The sequence below is a fragment of the Marmota marmota genome, unplaced genomic scaffold (genome assembly GCF_001458135.2).
Source record: "Marmota marmota marmota unplaced genomic scaffold, marMar, whole genome shotgun sequence".
Lineage (NCBI taxonomy): Eukaryota > Metazoa > Chordata > Mammalia > Rodentia > Sciuridae > Marmota > Marmota marmota.
In genome coordinates, this window is record NW_026000093.1 from 13062630 (window position 1) to 13081931 (window position 19302).

The following is a 19302-nucleotide window of genomic DNA, read 5'->3' on the forward strand; positions in this document are numbered from 1 at the left end:
TTTTTTTTATTAGAGACAGGGTCTCACTGAGTTGCTTAGGGCCTCACTAAATTGCTGAGGCTGATTTTGGACTCGCAATCCTCCTGCCTCAGCCTCCCAAGTTACTGGGATTACCGGCAAGCACCACGACACCCGGCTCCCACCTTTGTCATTTTTAAGTGTGCAATTCAGTGGCATTAAGTACATTCACAGTGTTGTATAATCATCACCACTACCCATTTTCAGAACTTCATCATTCCAAACAGAAACTCTAATTAAACAATAATTCCCTGCCTCCTGTTTTTCCCAGATCCTGGCAACCACCATTCTCATGTAAGTGGAACATATTTGTCCTTTTGAGTTTGGCTTACTTCACTCAGCATAATGTCTTTAAGTTTCACTTCTGTAGCATATATCAGAATTTCCATTTTGTGGGGGACAATTACTGGGGAAGGAATCTAAGGCCTCGTGTATACTAGGCAAGCACTCTGCCACTGAACCAATATCCCAGCCCTCTTTCTTTTTTGGGGGGTGGGGGACTGGGAATCGAACCCAGGGGTACTTAACCACTGAGTCACATTTGCAGCCCATTTTTATTTTTAATTTTTGGGACAGGGTCTTGTTAAATTGCTTAGGGCCTAAGTATAAATTGCTGAGGCTGGCTTTGAACTTGGGATATTCCTGCCTCAGCCTCCTGAGCCACTGGGATTACAAGCATGGGCCACCACACCTAATCTCCTTCCTTTTTAAAGCTAAATATAGTCCATATTTTTTAATTCATTCATTCATCTATGGACACTTGGGTTATTTGCACTTTTTGGCTGTTGTGAATAATTCTACTATGAACATTGGTATACAAGTATCTGTTTGAGTCCTTAGTATCAATTCTTTTGAGTATACTCCCAGAAGCAGAATTGCTAAATCATTTAGTAATTCTATATTTAACTTTGCGTGTGTGTGTGTGTGTGTGTGTGTGTTGTTGGAGATCGAATCCAGGGCCTTCTGCATGAGAGAGGCAAGCACTCTACCAACTGAGCTATATCCCAGTCCTTACATTTAACTTTTGGAGGAACCTCTGCACTGTATTCCATGTGGCTACATCATTTTATATTCTCTAAGCAATGCACAAGTTTTCCAATTTCTCCACATCCTTGTCTTGCTTATTTTTTTCTATTTGTTTTATAATGGCCAACCTGATGGTTCTGAAGTGGTAGGTCATTATAGTTTTTTTCACTTTTTAATATTTTTTTAGTTATACATGGACACAATACCTTTATTTGGTTTATTTATTTTCATGTGGTACTGAGGATCGAAACCCAGCCTCACATGTGGGAGGCAAGCGCTCCGCCACTGAGCCACAACTCCAGCCCAGTCATTGTAGTTTTGATTCACTAATGGTTAGTATTGTTGAAAATCTTTATCATATCCTTATTAGCCATGTGCACATATTCTTTAGAGAAATAGCTATTCATATCCTTTGTCCATTGTCTATTTTTGAATCAGGTTGTCTCTTTTTGAATCAGGTATTTTTGTTGTTGAATTATAAGCATTCTTTGTATGTTTTTAATATTATCCTTTATCCAGTATGTGTTTCTCAAATATTTTCTCCCATTCTTTAGATTGTCTTTTCATTCTCTTGATAATGTCCTTTGATGCACATGCACAAAAGTTTTCACATTGGTGAAGTCCAGTTTACCTATTTTTCCTTTTGTTGCCTGTGCTTTCAGTGTTATATCTAAGAAATTCCCAAATCCAATATGGTGAAGTTCGTCCCTTATATTTCTTCTATATTTTTATACTTATAGCTCTTACATTAGGTCTTTGATCCATTTGAATTAATTTTTGTACATGATACAACCTCTTCTGTTTTTGTTGTTGTTGTTATTGTTGTTGTTTTTAATGTGGATATCCAGTTTTCCTAGCATCATCTGTTGAAAAATCTATCCTTTCACTAATGAATGGTCTTACTCTGGTCAAAAATTAATTGGCACAAGTGAATTTTTACAATATATAATGGGAAGTTAGTGGCATTCCTAATCAAGGTTATTACACAACTCTGAGTCTTTGAAAACAAATGTCCCCTTTTGAAAATGATAGACTGAAAGAGAAAGTTAATTCTAAATCCCCAAATCCTTTATTTTTATGGGCAAAGCTCACATGAGTGAACATTAAGTTTTACATAAGAGAAAACTTGAAATATGAACTCAATGAACAGAAGAAAACTTAAGGAAGGGGCTGGGGATATAGCTCAGTTGGTAGAGTGCTTGCCTCTTGTGTATAGTGCCCTGGGTTCAAACCCCAGGATCACAAAAAAAGAAAAACCAAGGAAGTTCCCAAGGGAACTTCAGTCTAAAGAAAGAATATATTAAGTCATTAAAGTATGACCCCTTCCATATCTATCCACCCAGCTCAATTAACTCTTGGCAATAGGGACTAAAGAATGTCCTTTGAGCACCTGCAGGTTAAGAGGCAACAGAAGAAAGCTGTTAGCAACACAGAAACTAATGCCAACGGAATTGTGACAGAGCAAGGACATGTTTTTTGTCTCCAGTTCTTTCGAACATGACTCAGGAGTCAGTAGCATCAAGAATTTATCTAAATTGTTGCCTTCTAATCTATGGGCTCAGCATCCAAAATTACCCCTTTCTAATTTCCTACCAGAGCTGCCCACATAATTGCAGGAAAACACCTGTTGCAAAATTAGGTTGTTGAAGCAACATCGAGCCAGGTCCAACAAATCTGTGAGTTAGGCTGAACCCCACTCCCACTACTTGACAGAAGAAACAATTTGGCATTGGGGACCCAAAACAACGATTTCTAAACTCCTGCAGACCACTCAGAAACAAAACAAAACAAAACAAACAAACAACAACAACAAAAACACTATATAGAGAGGTATCCTCACAATTTGTATTGCTAGATTTGGATTTTCATACTATAAATTGCTTTGAAGCGAATTTATACTTTGTACTGGATTATGTACTAATTTCTTAGACTTCCTATTTTTAAAGGAGATATGACCTTTTACTGATTTAACTGCTCAATTTTTTGCTTTTATATGTGTTCTTTCAGGCAACAAGATCACAAACCTTTCTTTTCAAGGCTAAGCCTAGAGCTTTGCAGCCAGGACTTAACAATGATTAAGAAAAATAAGTGTAATAAAACATGAAAAGCAGTAGCAAATTATGAACGACATAGGTAGTTGCTTAATGAACATTTTTTTTAAAAAAAACTCCATTATTACCAATAAAAACAGTAATAATTGTAGCTCCTTTTTCTGGTAACTTATTTTCCCTGTGTGTAAAAGCAATCCCAGAATGCTTACTCTAAATGGGGCTATCCAACACCACCAATTTTGTTTTGTTTTGGGTACAAGGATTGAACCCAGGGGCACTTAATCACTGAGTCGCATCTCCAGCCCTTTTAAAATGTTTTATTTAGAGAACAGGGTCTCGCTGAATTGCTAAGGCTGGCTTTGAATTGTTTTGAAGGCGTGCGCCACCACCCCCAGCAACACCAGTTTTTTAAATATTGAAATATATGAGGGTATAGAACACCAAGCAAACATAAGTACTATGAACAGGAGACCCTTCTTTTTTAGAGCATTATTATAAACCTGTAACTTCATCATTTGCATATTCAATATAATAGCCCTAGCTGAGGTATTCATGGGCCTTAAAGGCCTCTAGGGAAGTTACAAAGTCCCCCAATAAAAGCTTATACTGCTGAACACCTGCAGAGACACCCACATTGCATGACTGCACAAGTACGGCCTCCCCTACTCTCACTACAGCCCCACGGAGGGGCGGGGCCCAGAGCCGGAAGGGGCGGGACCAGGACCGGTCCCTAAGAGCTGTGCGGTTTCGCAGCTCTTCCTTTTCCGCGCAGCCGCGGAGAATGGGAGGTGTTCTTTCGCCATGGTGGCCGGGTGGTGAAGGAGCCTGTGGGCCCGGTGCCGGGTTCTTCGAGGTGAGAGTCCTCGGGATCTTAGTCTCTCCTCTCTTCCGTACCAAGTTCCTCCGCCTTGTGGGTGCCGGCCGCGTCGGTGCTTTACCCAAGCGCACCGAGCCTTCAGCGGCCGCGGGCTGGACGCTGGAGGTTACGTAACGCTCCTCCCTGTGGACGTGGCCTAGAGAGTTCCCTTCGTGTCGTTCGCGTAGTTGCGTTTTATACGTAACTACCTGCGGGCCTTAGTTGATCTTATTCCACAGTAAACACTGGTTTCGAAAGGGTCTTCTGTGACCCGGGAGAGTTGAGGAAGGAACGTCCTGCGGCTTCGTAACCCCCCACTCCCCCACCCCCGCACCTTCGACCGATTCCCCTTAGTCCCCAGCAAAGCTCGACTTTGGAGGTTTCAGGCTCCCTTGAGTGGGCGGTTTCATTTTCCTTAAGGGGGCATTTTATAAAGATTATTTTCTTTTAAATGCTAAAGACACTTAACCGTACAAAATCGAGGGGTTTGGAAAAAGCAGTAAGCGCCGCTTAACCACTGATCTCAACGTATTTGTAGAATTCTGGCATTTGTTCCTGAATCGCCCTTGTAAATATAAAAGGCTTTGAAGCTGGATAACAGAACGTGGAAGTATGGAAGGCCTTTGGGCCACAAATGCCTACTGTACACATAGATCTTGCGTTTACATGGAAATGTGTGTTTCTGGACATTACACAGAAGATTCCAGTCTACAGCTGGGAGATTAGGAAAAAACATGTTACCTCTTTAAAAAGCTAAATATTCATAAACATATCCCACTAGTTGCTGTTTGCTTCCTGCCTTCTACCCACAGGTACCCACCATCTGGAATTTTGTGAGTCTGGGGTGTTTTGTTGTTGTTTGAGGGAGTGATGTAGATTGCAATTTCGTTAATAACATGCATTTCTAGATCTTCGCTAAGTTTTAAAAATGCATGAACTCTGTAAATTAAACAATTTTTCATTTTGGAACTATTCTTTACCAAGTTTATATTGTTTTCCTAATATTGATTGTGTGAAACATTAAAGACTTGAAATTGATAAATTGTTTTGCAAGTTCCAGTTTTACATGTCTTCATAAATCATTTCCAGTAGCTGTCTGGTTCAGTGATTTATCCTCTTGGGGTGCTGTAGGACATGATTTGTGACTCTGGCCATTCCTTAGCACTACTTAGTGCACTTTCAGTCAACTTGCCAACATAGGTATCCTTGCCCTAAAACTACTAGATTTGCCGTTGTAATGTTTTTAGATGAAGGTCTGCACACTTTTTTCTGTACATCTAACCTTTACCCTTGCTCATAGTTCATCCTGTCAAGCTTTGAGACAGAAAAGCAATGGCTTTGATATTCACAAGAGTCCATCCTGTCTTAAAATCAATACTGCTGCCACAGTTATTAAAAAACAGTTTCTGCAGATTTTCCTGCCCTTACTAATAACTCAACATTTCTAGCTTGTAAAGAATCTGATTTATGGAATTATGACTTGAGAGCTAGTTTGTAAAATATGATTGTGTTTATGCTTCTGACAAGAATGAAATTCTCATTGGACTCTTGCCACACATAAGGTGCCAAATAGAAGTATGAGAATTCACAATTGAATATTTTTGTTTCTAGGTACAACATCCAGTGGCATGAAGATGTATGAAGGTGGTTGGAACAAATGCTTTTAAAAACTTGTCATAGAAGATGACTGAAGAAAATGAGTAGGACCACATTTGACATGTAACACGGTACCATAGTGTGTGCTTTTCTTTTTCTTTGTGATAGTCTAAACCAAAATGTGTAATATATTCTTGACATAGATCGATTTAACCACTGGCACAGTGATGACAAATTTTTGCCGTTTACCCAGCTGAGGGTTTTCTTTGAAGAAATAATTTTAAGACTGAGGTGCCAGTAATATATATTGATTATGTGAATTACTGAAATATACTGTTTTTGTTGAAATGAGTGAAATGTTCTTTCTCTTTCTCTTCTGCATATAGGCAGCTATCAATGAATGCTCCAGTCCTTTTGATGTAGTGTTTAAAAATACATCCTTGCCTCAAGTAAGTGTGACTTCTCAATCACCACATCCTTTTTTCTTCTTATTCTCCTTTTTTTTTTTTTTTTAAGTTGCCTTTGCATATTTGGGGTGTGTTTTCCTTTTCTTAGCATTAATTTTTTTTTTTTTTTTTTGAGGATATTGAGCTTGAGTTTCTGAATTTGGGTAAAAGTGATTTTCACTGTTGCTTTCTTATTTTCCAGAGGTGTGGCATGCAACATTGTGAAAGGAAAAAAAAAAAAAAAAGAATTTATGAAGAAAACAAATAGAAACAAACTATGAAATTTTTATTTGATATTAATAAACAATAAATTATGTGGTAAAATACATGTGTGACAATTTTTAATTGCTCTTGGCAATATTATTTTCTTTTTAAATAGTTTTTTTCTCCTAGTCATTCATCAGTTCTGTTTTTTAACATACTTTTGATATAGTTCTCGTTAAGTAGCTCATCTGTGGATAGTGACTGTCACTGTAGGCAGCTGGGAAGATAGTAATGGCTATGGTGCCTGAAAGATGGTTGGAATCTTCTAAACTCCTTTAGTACTAAATAGCAATTAAGTTGTCTTTAAGTTAAAAATTGCTTTTTTTCCCTATAAGCTGAGACTGTTGTATTGATCTAAGGTAACAGTATGGCTTTGCCTCACCCCACAGAGCCAGAAAAGTGAAATATAGTACATGAAAAGGCACAAAACAAGGCTCTTAGTTAGCAACAGTATTATATATTTTGTTGAAAACTAGCTTAGCCTGCTGAAAACATTATATATTGCTGGCACTGGTTGGTATTCAATCATAGTGAATGGCCTTCCTATAGTGTGTTAGGGAGCCCTCCAGCTATATGGTTAAGTAAGCTCTGGATTGTGAGATTTTGGATTTAGTTTTTTTTTTTTTTTTTTTCAATTTGTTGTAGTTGGAGATGGACAGCATGCCCTTATTTATTTATCTATCTATTTATTTATTTTAATGCAGTGCTTAGGTTCGAACCAGTGTCTCACCTGTGCTAGGCAAACGCTCTGCCAATGAGCCACAACCCCAGCCCTGGATTGTCAGTTTTGAAGAATTAGATCTTGGTTAATAAGGTGGCTTTTGGTGTGATACATTCTTCATTCATAATTTTTCTTGGGGGGTGGGTATTGGGGATTGAACTCTGGGGCACTTGGCCATAGAGCCACATCCCCAGCCCTATTTTGTATTTAGAGACAAGAGTCTGACGAGTTCCTTAGCACCTCACTTTTGCTAAAGCTGGCTTAGAACTTTCAATCCTCCTGCCTCAACCTCCTGAGCTGTTTGGATTACCAGCAAGTAGAAGTAATTAGAACTGAAAAGGATTGGAGGATTTTATTGTCCCTACTTATTCAGAACAAAATGACTAGCAGTTACTGAAGTTGAGGACCAGCCTGGGTGACAAGGAAACCTTGTCACAAAAACAAAATGGTCAAAGAATGTAACTCTCAATGCCAGGTTGCTGGTAAACAGGAGGATTATGTCTTCTGGTATTTGAGGTCAGCCTAGATGGAGTAAGACATGCCCTCACTTCAACAATACATAAAAATGAAGAATGGGTTTGCATATTGGTTTCATTGCATTAGGGAACCTTAAAGTTAGGGGCAAACTTGTTCTCTGGTTACATTTTTTTTTTTTTTTTACCACAGTTTATATATAGAAATTTCCAAGGCTTTTTTGACTCCAAATTTAGGGCTTCTAAAACAATGTTCATGTAATGCATATGTGTATAAGCTGAAAAGGCCTTAATTAGTTGTTGATGGACCTTTATGTGTGCCTTATGCATGCTAGGCAAGTGCCCTACCACTGAGCTACAACCCCAGCCCTAAAAAGGCCTTAAATTTGAAGCTTCAGGTTATACAAATTAGTTAATCAATTTGGCAGGTTCACAAGTATAAGGGAAAAAAAATGTCTTAAAAATTTGTAGGGGGCGCTGGGATTGTGGCTCAGTGGTAGAGCGCTTGCCCTGTACATGTGGGGCACTGGGTTCGATCCTCAGCACCACATAAAAATAAATAAAGATATTGTATGCATCTACAACTAAAAAATATTTAAATAAAAATTACAAGCAAATAATATTTTTTAAAAAATTTGTAGGGGGCTGGGGGTTGTGGTTCAGTGGTGGAGCTCTCACCCAACACGTGTGAGGCCCTGGGTTCGATCCTCAGCACCGCATAAAAATAAATAAAGGTATTGTGTCCAACTACAACTAAAAAAATATTTTTAAAAAATTTTGTAAATAAGGTTATTGCCATCTTATGACAAATAGAGTGAATTCCATGTTAACCAATTTTCACATTGTAAGGTCCTTATTTTTTTTATCACATACTCTGGGCTAACCAGAAACTTAGGATTCTCTTTGGTGACTTCATCATCTTAATCATCCATATTTCTCTCCTAAAATTTGAAATTATGGTAATTTGTTTTAGAAGTTTGGATTAGTGTATATCCCAGTAGCAGTTGATTTTTGTGGGGACCATGATTTGTTTTTTAAATGGCATTCTGATGTACTCCTGTATACAGTACTATCTGAAGCATTGCTTTAAAGTTACTCAAATACACTTTCCCCTTGCTGAAGTTGAAATCAAAAGGAAATTTTTCTCAAATTGCTTATTCATCGTTAGTGAAAACAGCTGTTCCAGGTCCGTATGTGGCAATAAACTGTTGGAGCTGTTTCTGGCACTGAGTCAGATAGAGATCCCTTTGTTGTAAGTACTCTTCATTGTACAGTTCAAAGGGAAATACTGCATTTGGAGCAACACAAAATACAGTGGCCCCTAAATGAAGAAGGAAATATAGTATAAATGAGAAATATTCCTTAAAATGCTAAATAATAATTCATTTTCAACTGAAATGATGAAAGTTTTTAATACATTTTTTAGATGTTGATGAACCTTAATTTTATTCATTTATTTATATGCGGTGCTTAGAATCAAACCCAGTGCTTCTCACGTGCTAGGCAAGCACTTTAATCATTGAAATCATATTTTTTTGAATACCAATATGATGCACTAGAGAATAAACAGAAGCCCCAAATCTACAAACCTACCTGATTATCCATTTTCTTTTCAAATTGAACAAGTGACCTGTATGAGTCTAATTCTTAAATGTGCTCTGGATTTGACTGATCCCTCTCATTTTTTAAGGATTTAACTCCTTCAATTTCATCCTACCCCCAACATCCTTTTTTTTTTTTTTTTTTTAATTTTTTTCTATTTTGGTACCAGAGTTGAACTCAGGGGTGCTTAGCCACTGAGTCATCCCCAACCCTCTCCCCCTTTAAAAAAAATTTTTGAGACACAGTCTTACTAGGTTGCTTACAGTCTCACTAAATTGCTAAAAAGCTGGTTTTGAATTTGAGATTCTGCCTCAGCCTCCCAAGCTGCTGGAATTACAGGTGTACACCATCATGCATGGATGGGGTCTTGCTATGTTGTTCAGCATGGTCTTATACTATGGGTGTGTACCACCAAGCCTCGAATTGCCATCTTTCTGAAGTATTACTGCATATCATATGATTTAATACCTTATGTATTAAAAAGATAATAATCCCTTTTCGGACCCCACATTCTTCTTCCGCTAATGCTCAGTTTCTTTGCTTGTCTTCAAAGTTCTCTGCTATCTCCATACCTATTCCCACTCAACAGCTCTCTAAATAGTTTTGATCATGGCCACCCACCAACCTCTGGATTATCAAATCTTAGTAGGCTATGATACAATTGGCCAATCTGTTCCCTTTGGAAGCCCTCTTTTGGCTTCTGTAACACTTCATTTTCTTCCTACATTCTAGCTACTGGTTCTATCTTTGTTCACCTTCGTCGACCCCATTTCTGAATATTGGAATTCACTTTAGTCCTTCTAAGGTGATTTCATCCACTTCTTGGCTTTGAATACCATCTCTATGCTGATGGTTGCTAAATTATATTTCTAGGTTAGAACTGTCCTAAATTCCAGTTTGTGTATTGATTTCTCTGTAGAATATCACAAACTTACTATAATTTGATTTTTCTCCCAATCTCTTTTATTCCCAGTCTTGATACCTGGTTGCTCAAGGCAGAAACTTTGGAATTTTCCTTAATTCCTCCCTTTCCCTCTCTCTATTCCTGCACCCAACTCTAACTCTAGTTCATGAGCAAAACCTATTGTTTTTTGCATCCAAAATGTATCTCTAACCCAATACTTTCCATTTCTACTGCTTCCACCTAATCAAAGCTCCTATATCAATTGCCTGGACTATGACAATAATTTCCTAACATCTTTTTCCACCCTTTACCCCCTCCAATCTATTCTTTAGATCCACTATAGACAATGATACTTATATATAATTGATCATATTAGGTTTCTGCTTCCTGTTATACTTGGAATAGAAACCCAATTTTCTACCACAAGTGTGTGAGGCTTTATATTAACTAGCCCTAGCCTGGCCCTCTTTCATTTTCTTGAAAAATACCTACACAATATAGTTTCCCTCTATCTGGATTTCAAGTTAAATAACTATTACCTCCTTAAAGATGTCACCCTAAAATCTAGTCAAAATCAGTCCCTTTTATATTTTTTTTTTTAGAGAGAATTTTAATATTTATTTATTTATTTATTTAGTGTAGGGCGGACACAACATCTTTTGTTTGTATGTGGTGCTGAGGATCGAACCTGGGCCACACGCATGCCAGGCGAGCGCGCTACCGCTTGAGCCACATCCCCAGCCCCTCCCTTTTGTCATTTTTTTTTTTTTAATTTTTTTAGTTGTAGATGGACACAATATCTCTGTTTTTTGTTTGTTTGTTTTTATGTGATGCTGAGGATTGAACCCAGTGCCTCATACTTGCTAGGTGAGTGCTCTACCACTGAGCTACAACCCCAGCCCCCTTTTTATTATTCTTGCTTATAACAGCCTGTATATTTTCCTCATAACATCCATCTCAATTTGTATTATATATTAGTATATTTACATTTTTTATAAATTTTTTTTGTAATTGTAGATGGACAGTATGCCTTAATTTGTTTATTTTTTTAATGCAGTGCTGAGGATCAAACTCAGTGCCTCACACGTGCTAGGCAAGAACTCTGCCACTGAGCTACAGCCCCAATCCCAGTATATTAACTTTTTAATATCTGTTCTCTCACTAGGCTATAGACTACAACTGAGTATAGAATGTTTTTTCACCACTGTATATCAGGAACCTATTACCTAGTTGTCAATCAAATATTTGTTGAGGGGCAAGGGTTGTGGCTCAGTGGTAAGAGCTCTTGCCTAGCATGTGTGAGGTACTGGGTTCTATCCCTGGCACCACATAAAAATAAACAAATAAAAAAATAAAAGTATTGTGTCCATCTAAAAATATTTTATACAGCTAAAAAAAAAATATATTAAAAAGAAATTGTTGCCAGTCACGGTGGCTCATGCCTGTAATCCCAGTGGCATTGGAGGCTGACACAGGAGAAGTGCAAGTTCAAAGCCAGCTGAGGCAACAGTGAGGCACTAAAGTAATTCAGTGAGACCCTGTCTCAAAATACAAAATAGGGCTGGGGATGTGGTTCAGTGGTCAAGTACCCCTGAGTTCAATCCTTGGTACAAAAAACAACAAAAATTGGTTGATGTACTGACTGGACAAAATAATTATGAATATTGAATTCATATAATGATAATTACAAAGTATAACACCACATAACATACTAATTTTAATATATCAATCCTTAAATTATCATTTATCTCAAAATACCATCATAGTTTTACTTTATAGTATACAAATAATGTAAAAAGTAAATTAATTTTAATAAGGTAACATACACTAGGAACACACAAGGAAACCCAAGTGTGGCTTGGTTAAAGACTTGTATAAAGACTGCCTATTCTTCTCATGTCAATTCTACCTAAGAAAATCATCCCTTGGAATCATTTTCCTCTGTGTTTAAAGTAATATTTAATAATCTCTTAACATTAAGATTTAAAATTATATATCTAACTGAAAGTCATTATGAAAACAAAAGCAAATTTTTTTTCACATAGTTTTGGTTCCTTCAAATGCTTTATGGAAATCTTTTTTTTAAAATTTTTTAGTTGTCAATAGACCTAAGATTTTACTTATATGCGGTGCTAAGAATGAAATCCAGTGCCTCACACATGCTAGGCAAGTGGTCTACCACTGAGCCACCAACCCAGCCCCTTCATGGAAGTCTGGGTTTTTAAAAAATATTTTATTTTAGTTGTAGTTGGACACAATATCTTTATTTTTTATGTGGTGCTGAGGATTGAACCCAGGGCCTCACATGTGCTAGCGAGCACTCTACCGCTGAGTCATAACTCCAGCCCCTTCATGGAAGTCTTGACAAAATAGTCACAAAGTAAAAATATTCTGTCATTCTACTACAGGAATTCTTAATATTATAAAATCATAGTTATTCAAACCTTAGTTTTTAAGTGTTTTTTTTTTTTTTTCTTCTTCCAAGAACTGAGGATCAAACCCAGGGTCTTGCACATGTTAGGCAAACACTCTACCACTGAGCTACATTTTCAGCCCTTTCAACCATCGTTTTTAAATTCACAGACTTACTTTTTTGTTTTGATTGTTTTCTTTTTGTACCAGGGATTGAACCCAGGAGCACTCAACCACTAAGCCAAATCCCCAGCCCTTTTTATATTTTATTTTGAGACAGGGTCTTGCTAAATTGCTTCGGGCCTCATGAACTCAAAATCCTCCTGTCTCATCCTTCTAAGCTGCTGGCATTTCAGGTGTGCACCACAATACTTTTGTTTTATCACTGAAACTCAGATGTGACGTAACAGCTGATGGCAAATCATTATAAAGTTTGCAGCATTTTTTCCCTTAATGATAGATAAAATAATGTATCTTGGATTTGATGAAATATTGTCTTAAATAGAGATTAAAAGAAGAATGTAAAGATAAAGCAAATTTAAAATATTTACATATCCTTCCTATTATTTAGTATTGGTTGGGAATCAGTTTTTCTATCTTTTGGTTAATAAAACCAAATTCAGAATGACAGTCATGAATCTCTAAGGCACACTTAATAAAACTTAAAAATCTCTTCCTAGAAAGGGGCACACATACCCAAATTTGTATATAACTTAAGGATCTGCAAGCCTCTAGGATTCCAAGCATCCATGGATCCCAGGTAAAGAATACTTGATGTAGGAGCTGGGATTGTGTCTCAGTGGTAGAGTACTTGCTTAGCATGTGTGAGGCACTGGGTTCGATTCTGAGTACCGCATATGAATACATGAACAAAATAAAGGCCTGTCAATGTCTAAAAAAATATTTTTAAAAAAGAATTTTGATTTAGACAATTATAGAAAAGTTTGTAACATTTTAATGGATCTTTGGAATTAATTTGGAAATTAATGCAATATAAATGTAATGTAAAGTAAATTTATGTTTGTTTATTTATTTTGGTATCAAGAATTGTATCCAGGGGTACTTAACCACTGAACTATATCCCCAGCCCTTCCTGTTTTTTATTTTGATATGGGCCTTGCTAAGTTGCTGAGGCTGGTCTTGAACTTGATTGAAATCTTCCTGTCTCAGCCTCCGAGTTGCTGGGATTATAGGACTTGCCACCATGCCTAGCTATTTAAAGCAAATTTGAACACTAAACATCCACAGCAAAGCTACTACTATTAATACTTTCAAGTCCCAGGCCTGGAACAAAAATCTGGTTTGAAGCATTATATCTCTCATCACTATTATTATCTAATTCACAAAAACTTTGTGAGATTAACTTTACTCATCCTTAAGAGCTCTTTTGTAATTTTAAGAGCAAAAACATAGTAATTGCCATTCATTTCAAATGATTAAGTGCAGTAGTCAGTATTAAATTTTCCAATTCAGAGAAGGTGGTTATTTTGGCTATGTGCCTAACTCCACTGTGGGGGACTGCTTGGCAAATGTTGCATGTTTTATTTATCTTATTATTTATTTTATTTATTATTTTTAAAATTCATTTTTGCAGTACTGGATTGAACCCAGGGACACTACCACTGAAGTACAGGCCTAGCCCTTTTTCTTTTTTTTATTTCTGAGACAGGGTCTGGCTAAATTTCGAAGGCTGTCCTCCAACTTTTTGATCCTTTTGTCTCAGGCTTGCCTCCCAAGTTGCTGGGATTACAGGCATGTGCCACCAAATCTGGTTTGCATGTTATTTTAAAGGGAATATAAACTTAAATCATTTCATGTCTTGTATTAATAAGTACTCCTTCCCCCCTAGAATTCTTTAAGCAGCACCAAAGTTCAAGTATTGACGCACTCATGCATAATAAGGAACTAATATTTAAAATATATTTAACAATTTAATAAATGAAGAATATTGAAGTTTAAATAAAATTATTTGTAGAGATCATTAATAATTTAATACGTTACCATATTTCAATGTGAGAGATGTTTCAAATAATAAAGCTGCAATTAGTACATCTTCTTTGAGCACTTTATTCCTTAAATTCAGTCGTGCATGGGCTTCAGATAAGGAAACTCTAAGAAACAAAATTGATGCCAGTAAAAATATGTTGAGATTACAAAAATATATTTTGGTAGAAATAAACAAGACACATAAGAATATGACCACACAGATGAAAGAACAACATATTCTTTTTTTTTTTTTTTTGAACACTATTTTTTTTTTATCTTTATTTTATTTTTATGTGGTGCTGAGAATCGAACCCAGTGCCTCACGCATGCTCGGCTACTACTTGAGCCACATCTGCAGCCCCAAGAACAACATATTCTTACTTTAAAAATTGTAGACCTTTTTAGAATATTTTAATAGACTATTATTTATAGACTACTCCAGGACAAGCAAGTATCCTCACTATCAAAGAATTGGTTTCTATCCTAGCTGCTCCTCATCATTCCACCCAACTACTACCACTTAAGTTCTGTTCAGATAAATATGCAGTTGGGAAAGTAAACCTAACTAAATATCTTTAAGACACATCCTTAATGTTTTCATCTAGTTCTTCATCTATCTGATGTCTTTGTATAATCTTGCAATTTCAAAAGTGGAAAGGATCTCTGAGTTCAAATTTCAAATTCCTATCAGATAAGTGAATTTTCTCTAAAACATCCTGGACTACTCATTATCCCGTTTCTTAAACTTCTAGCATTTACTGTTTCATGAGGCAATCTTTTCCTCTATTTTTAAAAATTTAACCAGCTTCTATTATCTGGAAGATCTCCCTTAAGCTTTCATTAGATGATGTAATATAACTGAATGACTCCTGGACTTGAGAATCAGAAAACCTATGCTGGTTCTCTAAAATTTTCTAGCCATGTGATTTTATATAAATTGACTTATGAGAATGTTTTGGAATTCAGCTATAAAACAAGAATACTAAGTAAAGGCATTTGAAAGTTTTGCAACTAACCTACAAAGCTTACATACATCTAAAGTGAAATTGATTTCACTGCAATTGTCACTCACTGGTCTCTTATTCTATCTTTTTAAACTATAGAACAAGCATAATACCTCTCACATGTGATGGCCCTTCAAATATTCATGTAAATAGGCTGGGGCTGTTGCTCAGTGGTAGTGTGCACTTGCCTGGGATGTGTGAGGCTCTGGGTTTGATTCTCAGCACCACATATAAATAAAACTCTTTTTAAATATGATATGTCAAGAGCATTGTAATGTTTTGAGCAACCAATAAAAAAAAAGGTCTATCAAAAACTAAAAAAAATATTTTAAAAATATTCATGTAACTTTTATAGTTGCCCCATGTTTTCTTTTTTCCAAGTTATATATTCCTAGTACCTTTACTATGTCATAAGGGTTGGGGTTGTAGCTCAGTAGTAGAGCGGGGTTTGATCCCCAGTGTCAGGAAAATAATGAAAAAAATAGTAAGTCATGAGACATAATTTTCAGCCCTTCACCATCCTGGCTACCCTTCTTGTGAGGAAACAGGACTTTTAGAAGTTTAAAGCAATACAATTTGATCTTAGTATTTTAAATATTACTTCATAAAATGGAAAGCATTTTGTAATTGGTTGTTATTTTAAAAATGTTTAGCCAGGCTCAGTGGCACATGCCTGTAATTCCAGTGGCTCAGGAGGCTGAGACAGGAGGATCACGAGTTCAAAGCCAGCCTCAGTAACAGTGAGGTGCTCAGCAACTTTGTGAGACCCTGTCTCTAAAAAAAATACAAAATAGGGCTAGGGATGTGACTCAGTGGTTGAGTGCCCCAAGTTCAATTCCCAGTACCAAAAAAAAAAAAAAGTTCATCACTAGGCTTATCTTTTGCATTTTTCAGCTGTTTGAAGATACAGCTGAAACAAATTAACTAAACATATCATAGACCTCTTCTTGATCTTTCCTGACAGGTTTTCATCTTTTTTTTTATTAAATATTTTTAGTTATAAATGGACACATATCTTTATTTTATTTATTTATTGATTTTAATGTGGTGCTGAGAATCGAACACAGTGCCTCACATGTGCTAGGCAAGCACTCTGCCAGTGAGCCACAACCCCAGCCCATCATCTGTTTTATTTAATGCTACAGCAATAACAAGTTTATTCATTCATTCATTCATTCATTCATTCATTCATTCATTTAGTGGATTATTTTACTCCTGATCCATCTTATAATTTGTTGGAGATAATACTTTTTTTTTTTTTGGCAGTGGGGGAGGTGTACTGGGAATTGAACTCAGGGGCATTTGACTACTGAGCCAAATCCCCAGCCCTATTTTGTATTTTCTTTAGAGACAGGGTCTCACTGAGTTGCTTAGCACCTCACTGTTGCTGGGGCTGGCTTTGAACTCTCGATCCTCCTGCCTCAGCCTCTGGAGCTGCTGGGATTACATACCTGTACCACTGTACCATGCTGGAGATTATACTTTAATATTGTATCAAATGAAGTAATTCTCTAATTACTATATAACTATATAGTAATTAGAGAATTATATAACTATATAAATTATATAACTATATAAATTATGGTAAAAGCATATCACAATGTCCACACATCACAAGTTACATTTAATGATGTAACTATTAAAATGGAATAAGGTAATTCTGTATATGCCTGATTCTATTTGGGCAAAAAAGCATATTTATCCACATGAAAATATAGATGTATATATTTATAAGCTTATATATATGTTTAATACATTAATTTGGGGGGGGTCCCAGAGATTGAACTCAGGGCACTCGATCACATGCCCAGCCCTATTTTGAATTTTATTTAGAGACAGGATCTCCCTGAATTGTTTAGCACCTCACTGTTGTTGAGGCTAGCTTTGAACTTGTGATCCTCCTGCCTCAGCCTCCTGAACTGCTGGGATTACAGGAGAATGCCACTGCACCCTGCTTAACACATTAACTTTAAAATATAACAGTTGAATAAAATATATTTTACATACCATATTTAAATTATATATTATGTATATGCTAGCATTTGAATGGATAATTTCTGGAAGAATACATAAAAACTGTCAACAGTGACTATCTCTGGGATATCAGTGATTATAAGAATAGGTAGAGTTAGGATACTTGTCATTTTAGACTTTATAATGTCTGTACTTTTATAATAAATATTACTTTTTAACATTTTAAGGAACAGTAACAGATGAGTCCATTAAAGTATTTAAAAGTACAGGAACAATATATTTAAGAAATCTTCTAGGTCCTACTACAAAATACTTAGACTATAAATATCCACATTTTAAAAAACAATCATTTGATATTTTTCTCAGACACATATTATACAAGGGACCTAGTAAAATAAACTTAGTGAAAAGAATTATTAGAGGTTCATATAAGTAAAAATAAATTATTAAGTCCTCTTAAATTCTTTTGGGACAAGGTATATTATAAACCAACCAATCAGCGATCAAACAGAGAAACAAATGGATAACATAAGTTAAATACACCACTTAAAAGTCAATACTGTCTTTAAAATCTTGAACTGAATACCTACAAATATTTTAATGCAGATGCTGACAGTTTTGATCCATATATAAAATCTGTTCTGATTCTGCGACTGGCTAGATAATAGCCATGAATCATTCTTTCTGCCTCCAAGCTGAATTCTACATCCAAATTCTTTGCAAAAGCCAGTAGCTAAATTAAAAGTGAAAAATTTAAGAGATGTAAGTTTTATTATAGAATCTATAACAAAAATCCAAAGTTTATTGGTATCTTATATTTTGAAGTTTGCATATTTTAAAAAATTAAGTAAATATCTGAGGCCATCTCAAAGTCACTAGGTATTTTAAATCAGTCTTATGCTTGAAAAAAATATTAAAGTTTATCTAGAATAATCTCCCTCGTGGTGCAAGTATAATGTATTTGAATGACTGACTAGTCTTTCAGTGAGAGAAAGGCTCATCTCCCTCAGAAGTTCATTTTTCTTTTGAATAGTTTTCTTTGATAGTTTATTTCCACATATCTTTCTTTTTCTGGCCCTAGAGCTACTTAGTTTTCTAACTTCCCTTCCTTCTTTTTAAAGAACACTTAACTGAACATTTGAAGTGAGGGAGGCACTACATTAACTGCTGTGATGGTGGGCCCTGGAGATTCAGGAAGATTTAGATAGAGAATAATTCTTTAACACAAAGATTGCCACTGTTTTCTCTGTTTTTTTTTTTTTAAATATTTTTTTTTAGTTGTAGATGGACACAATATCTTTATTTTATTTATTTTTATGTGGTGCTGAGGCTCGAACCCAGTGTCTCACACATGTGAGGCAGGTTCTTTACCACTGAGCTATAATCCTAGCCCTCTAAGTCTTTTTCTTTTCTTTCTTTTCTTTTCTTTTTTTTTTTTTTTAAATTTCTGAGTCCCAGTTCCTTATTAAGTCGGTATTCATGGCATAATTTCCAGATTTTTCACTATACTAGTTGTTTTCTACTTTTTCAATTCAAGAACCAAAGGGGAAAAAATAACTATAATAAGGTTGCTATTAACTGTAATATTTGCATTTTTAAATATAACCTCTTTATATATTTTAAGAAAGAAAGTCTTTATTGATTTATTGATGAGTAAGTAACAATTCACCTCTAACATGTTTTCACCCAGAAAAATCTGAATATTAAACATGTAATAAGTAACAACTTTAAATCAACGTTTTGGAGGAAAAAAAAGGTTAAAAATAAAGATTTCTGGGGCTGGGGATGTGGCTCAAGTGGTAGCACGCTCGCCTGGCATGCGTGCGGCCCGGGTTCGATCCTCAGCACCACATACAAACAAAGATGTTGTGTCCGCCGATAACTAAAAAATAAAAATATTAAAAATTCTCTCTCTCTCTCTCTCTCCCTCTCTCTCTCTCTCCTCTCTCACTCTTTCTTAAAAAAAAAA

At 35.9% G+C, this 19302-nt stretch overlaps 1 protein-coding gene, 1 long non-coding RNA gene and 1 other non-coding gene across 4 annotated transcripts in view; 2 read left to right on the top strand and 1 right to left on the bottom strand.

The window, feature by feature from the left end:
• The first annotated feature begins 3811 nt into the window (after positions 1-3811).
• Positions 3812-6221, top strand: LOC107142413. 2 transcript variants are annotated; one of them, XR_001503556.2, is made up of 4 exons: positions 3812-3948; positions 5563-5686; positions 5934-5996; positions 6196-6221. It is a non-coding gene; the product is annotated as an uncharacterized LOC107142413 (long non-coding RNA). The 2 variants fall into 2 exon arrangements; XR_007340554.1 differs by having other exon boundaries at positions 5563-5678.
• Positions 5763-5846, top strand: LOC125610616. The gene has a single exon (XR_007340615.1). It is a non-coding gene; the product is annotated as a small nucleolar RNA SNORD87 (small nucleolar RNA).
• Positions 6222-8128: 1907 nt separating the features above from the next.
• Mcmdc2 (minichromosome maintenance domain containing 2) overlaps positions 8129-19302 on the bottom strand; it is a 37427-nt gene continuing 26253 nt past the window's right edge. Inside the window, exons 12-14 of the mRNA XM_015485821.2 lie at positions 17924-18066; positions 14371-14480; positions 8129-8772 (exon numbers count right to left, since the gene is read on the bottom strand). Coding sequence (XP_015341307.1) covers positions 8606-8772; positions 14371-14480; positions 17924-18066 — 420 coding nt within the window. The 3' untranslated portion in view covers positions 8129-8605. The remainder of the gene's footprint in view (positions 8773-14370; positions 14481-17923; positions 18067-19302) is intronic.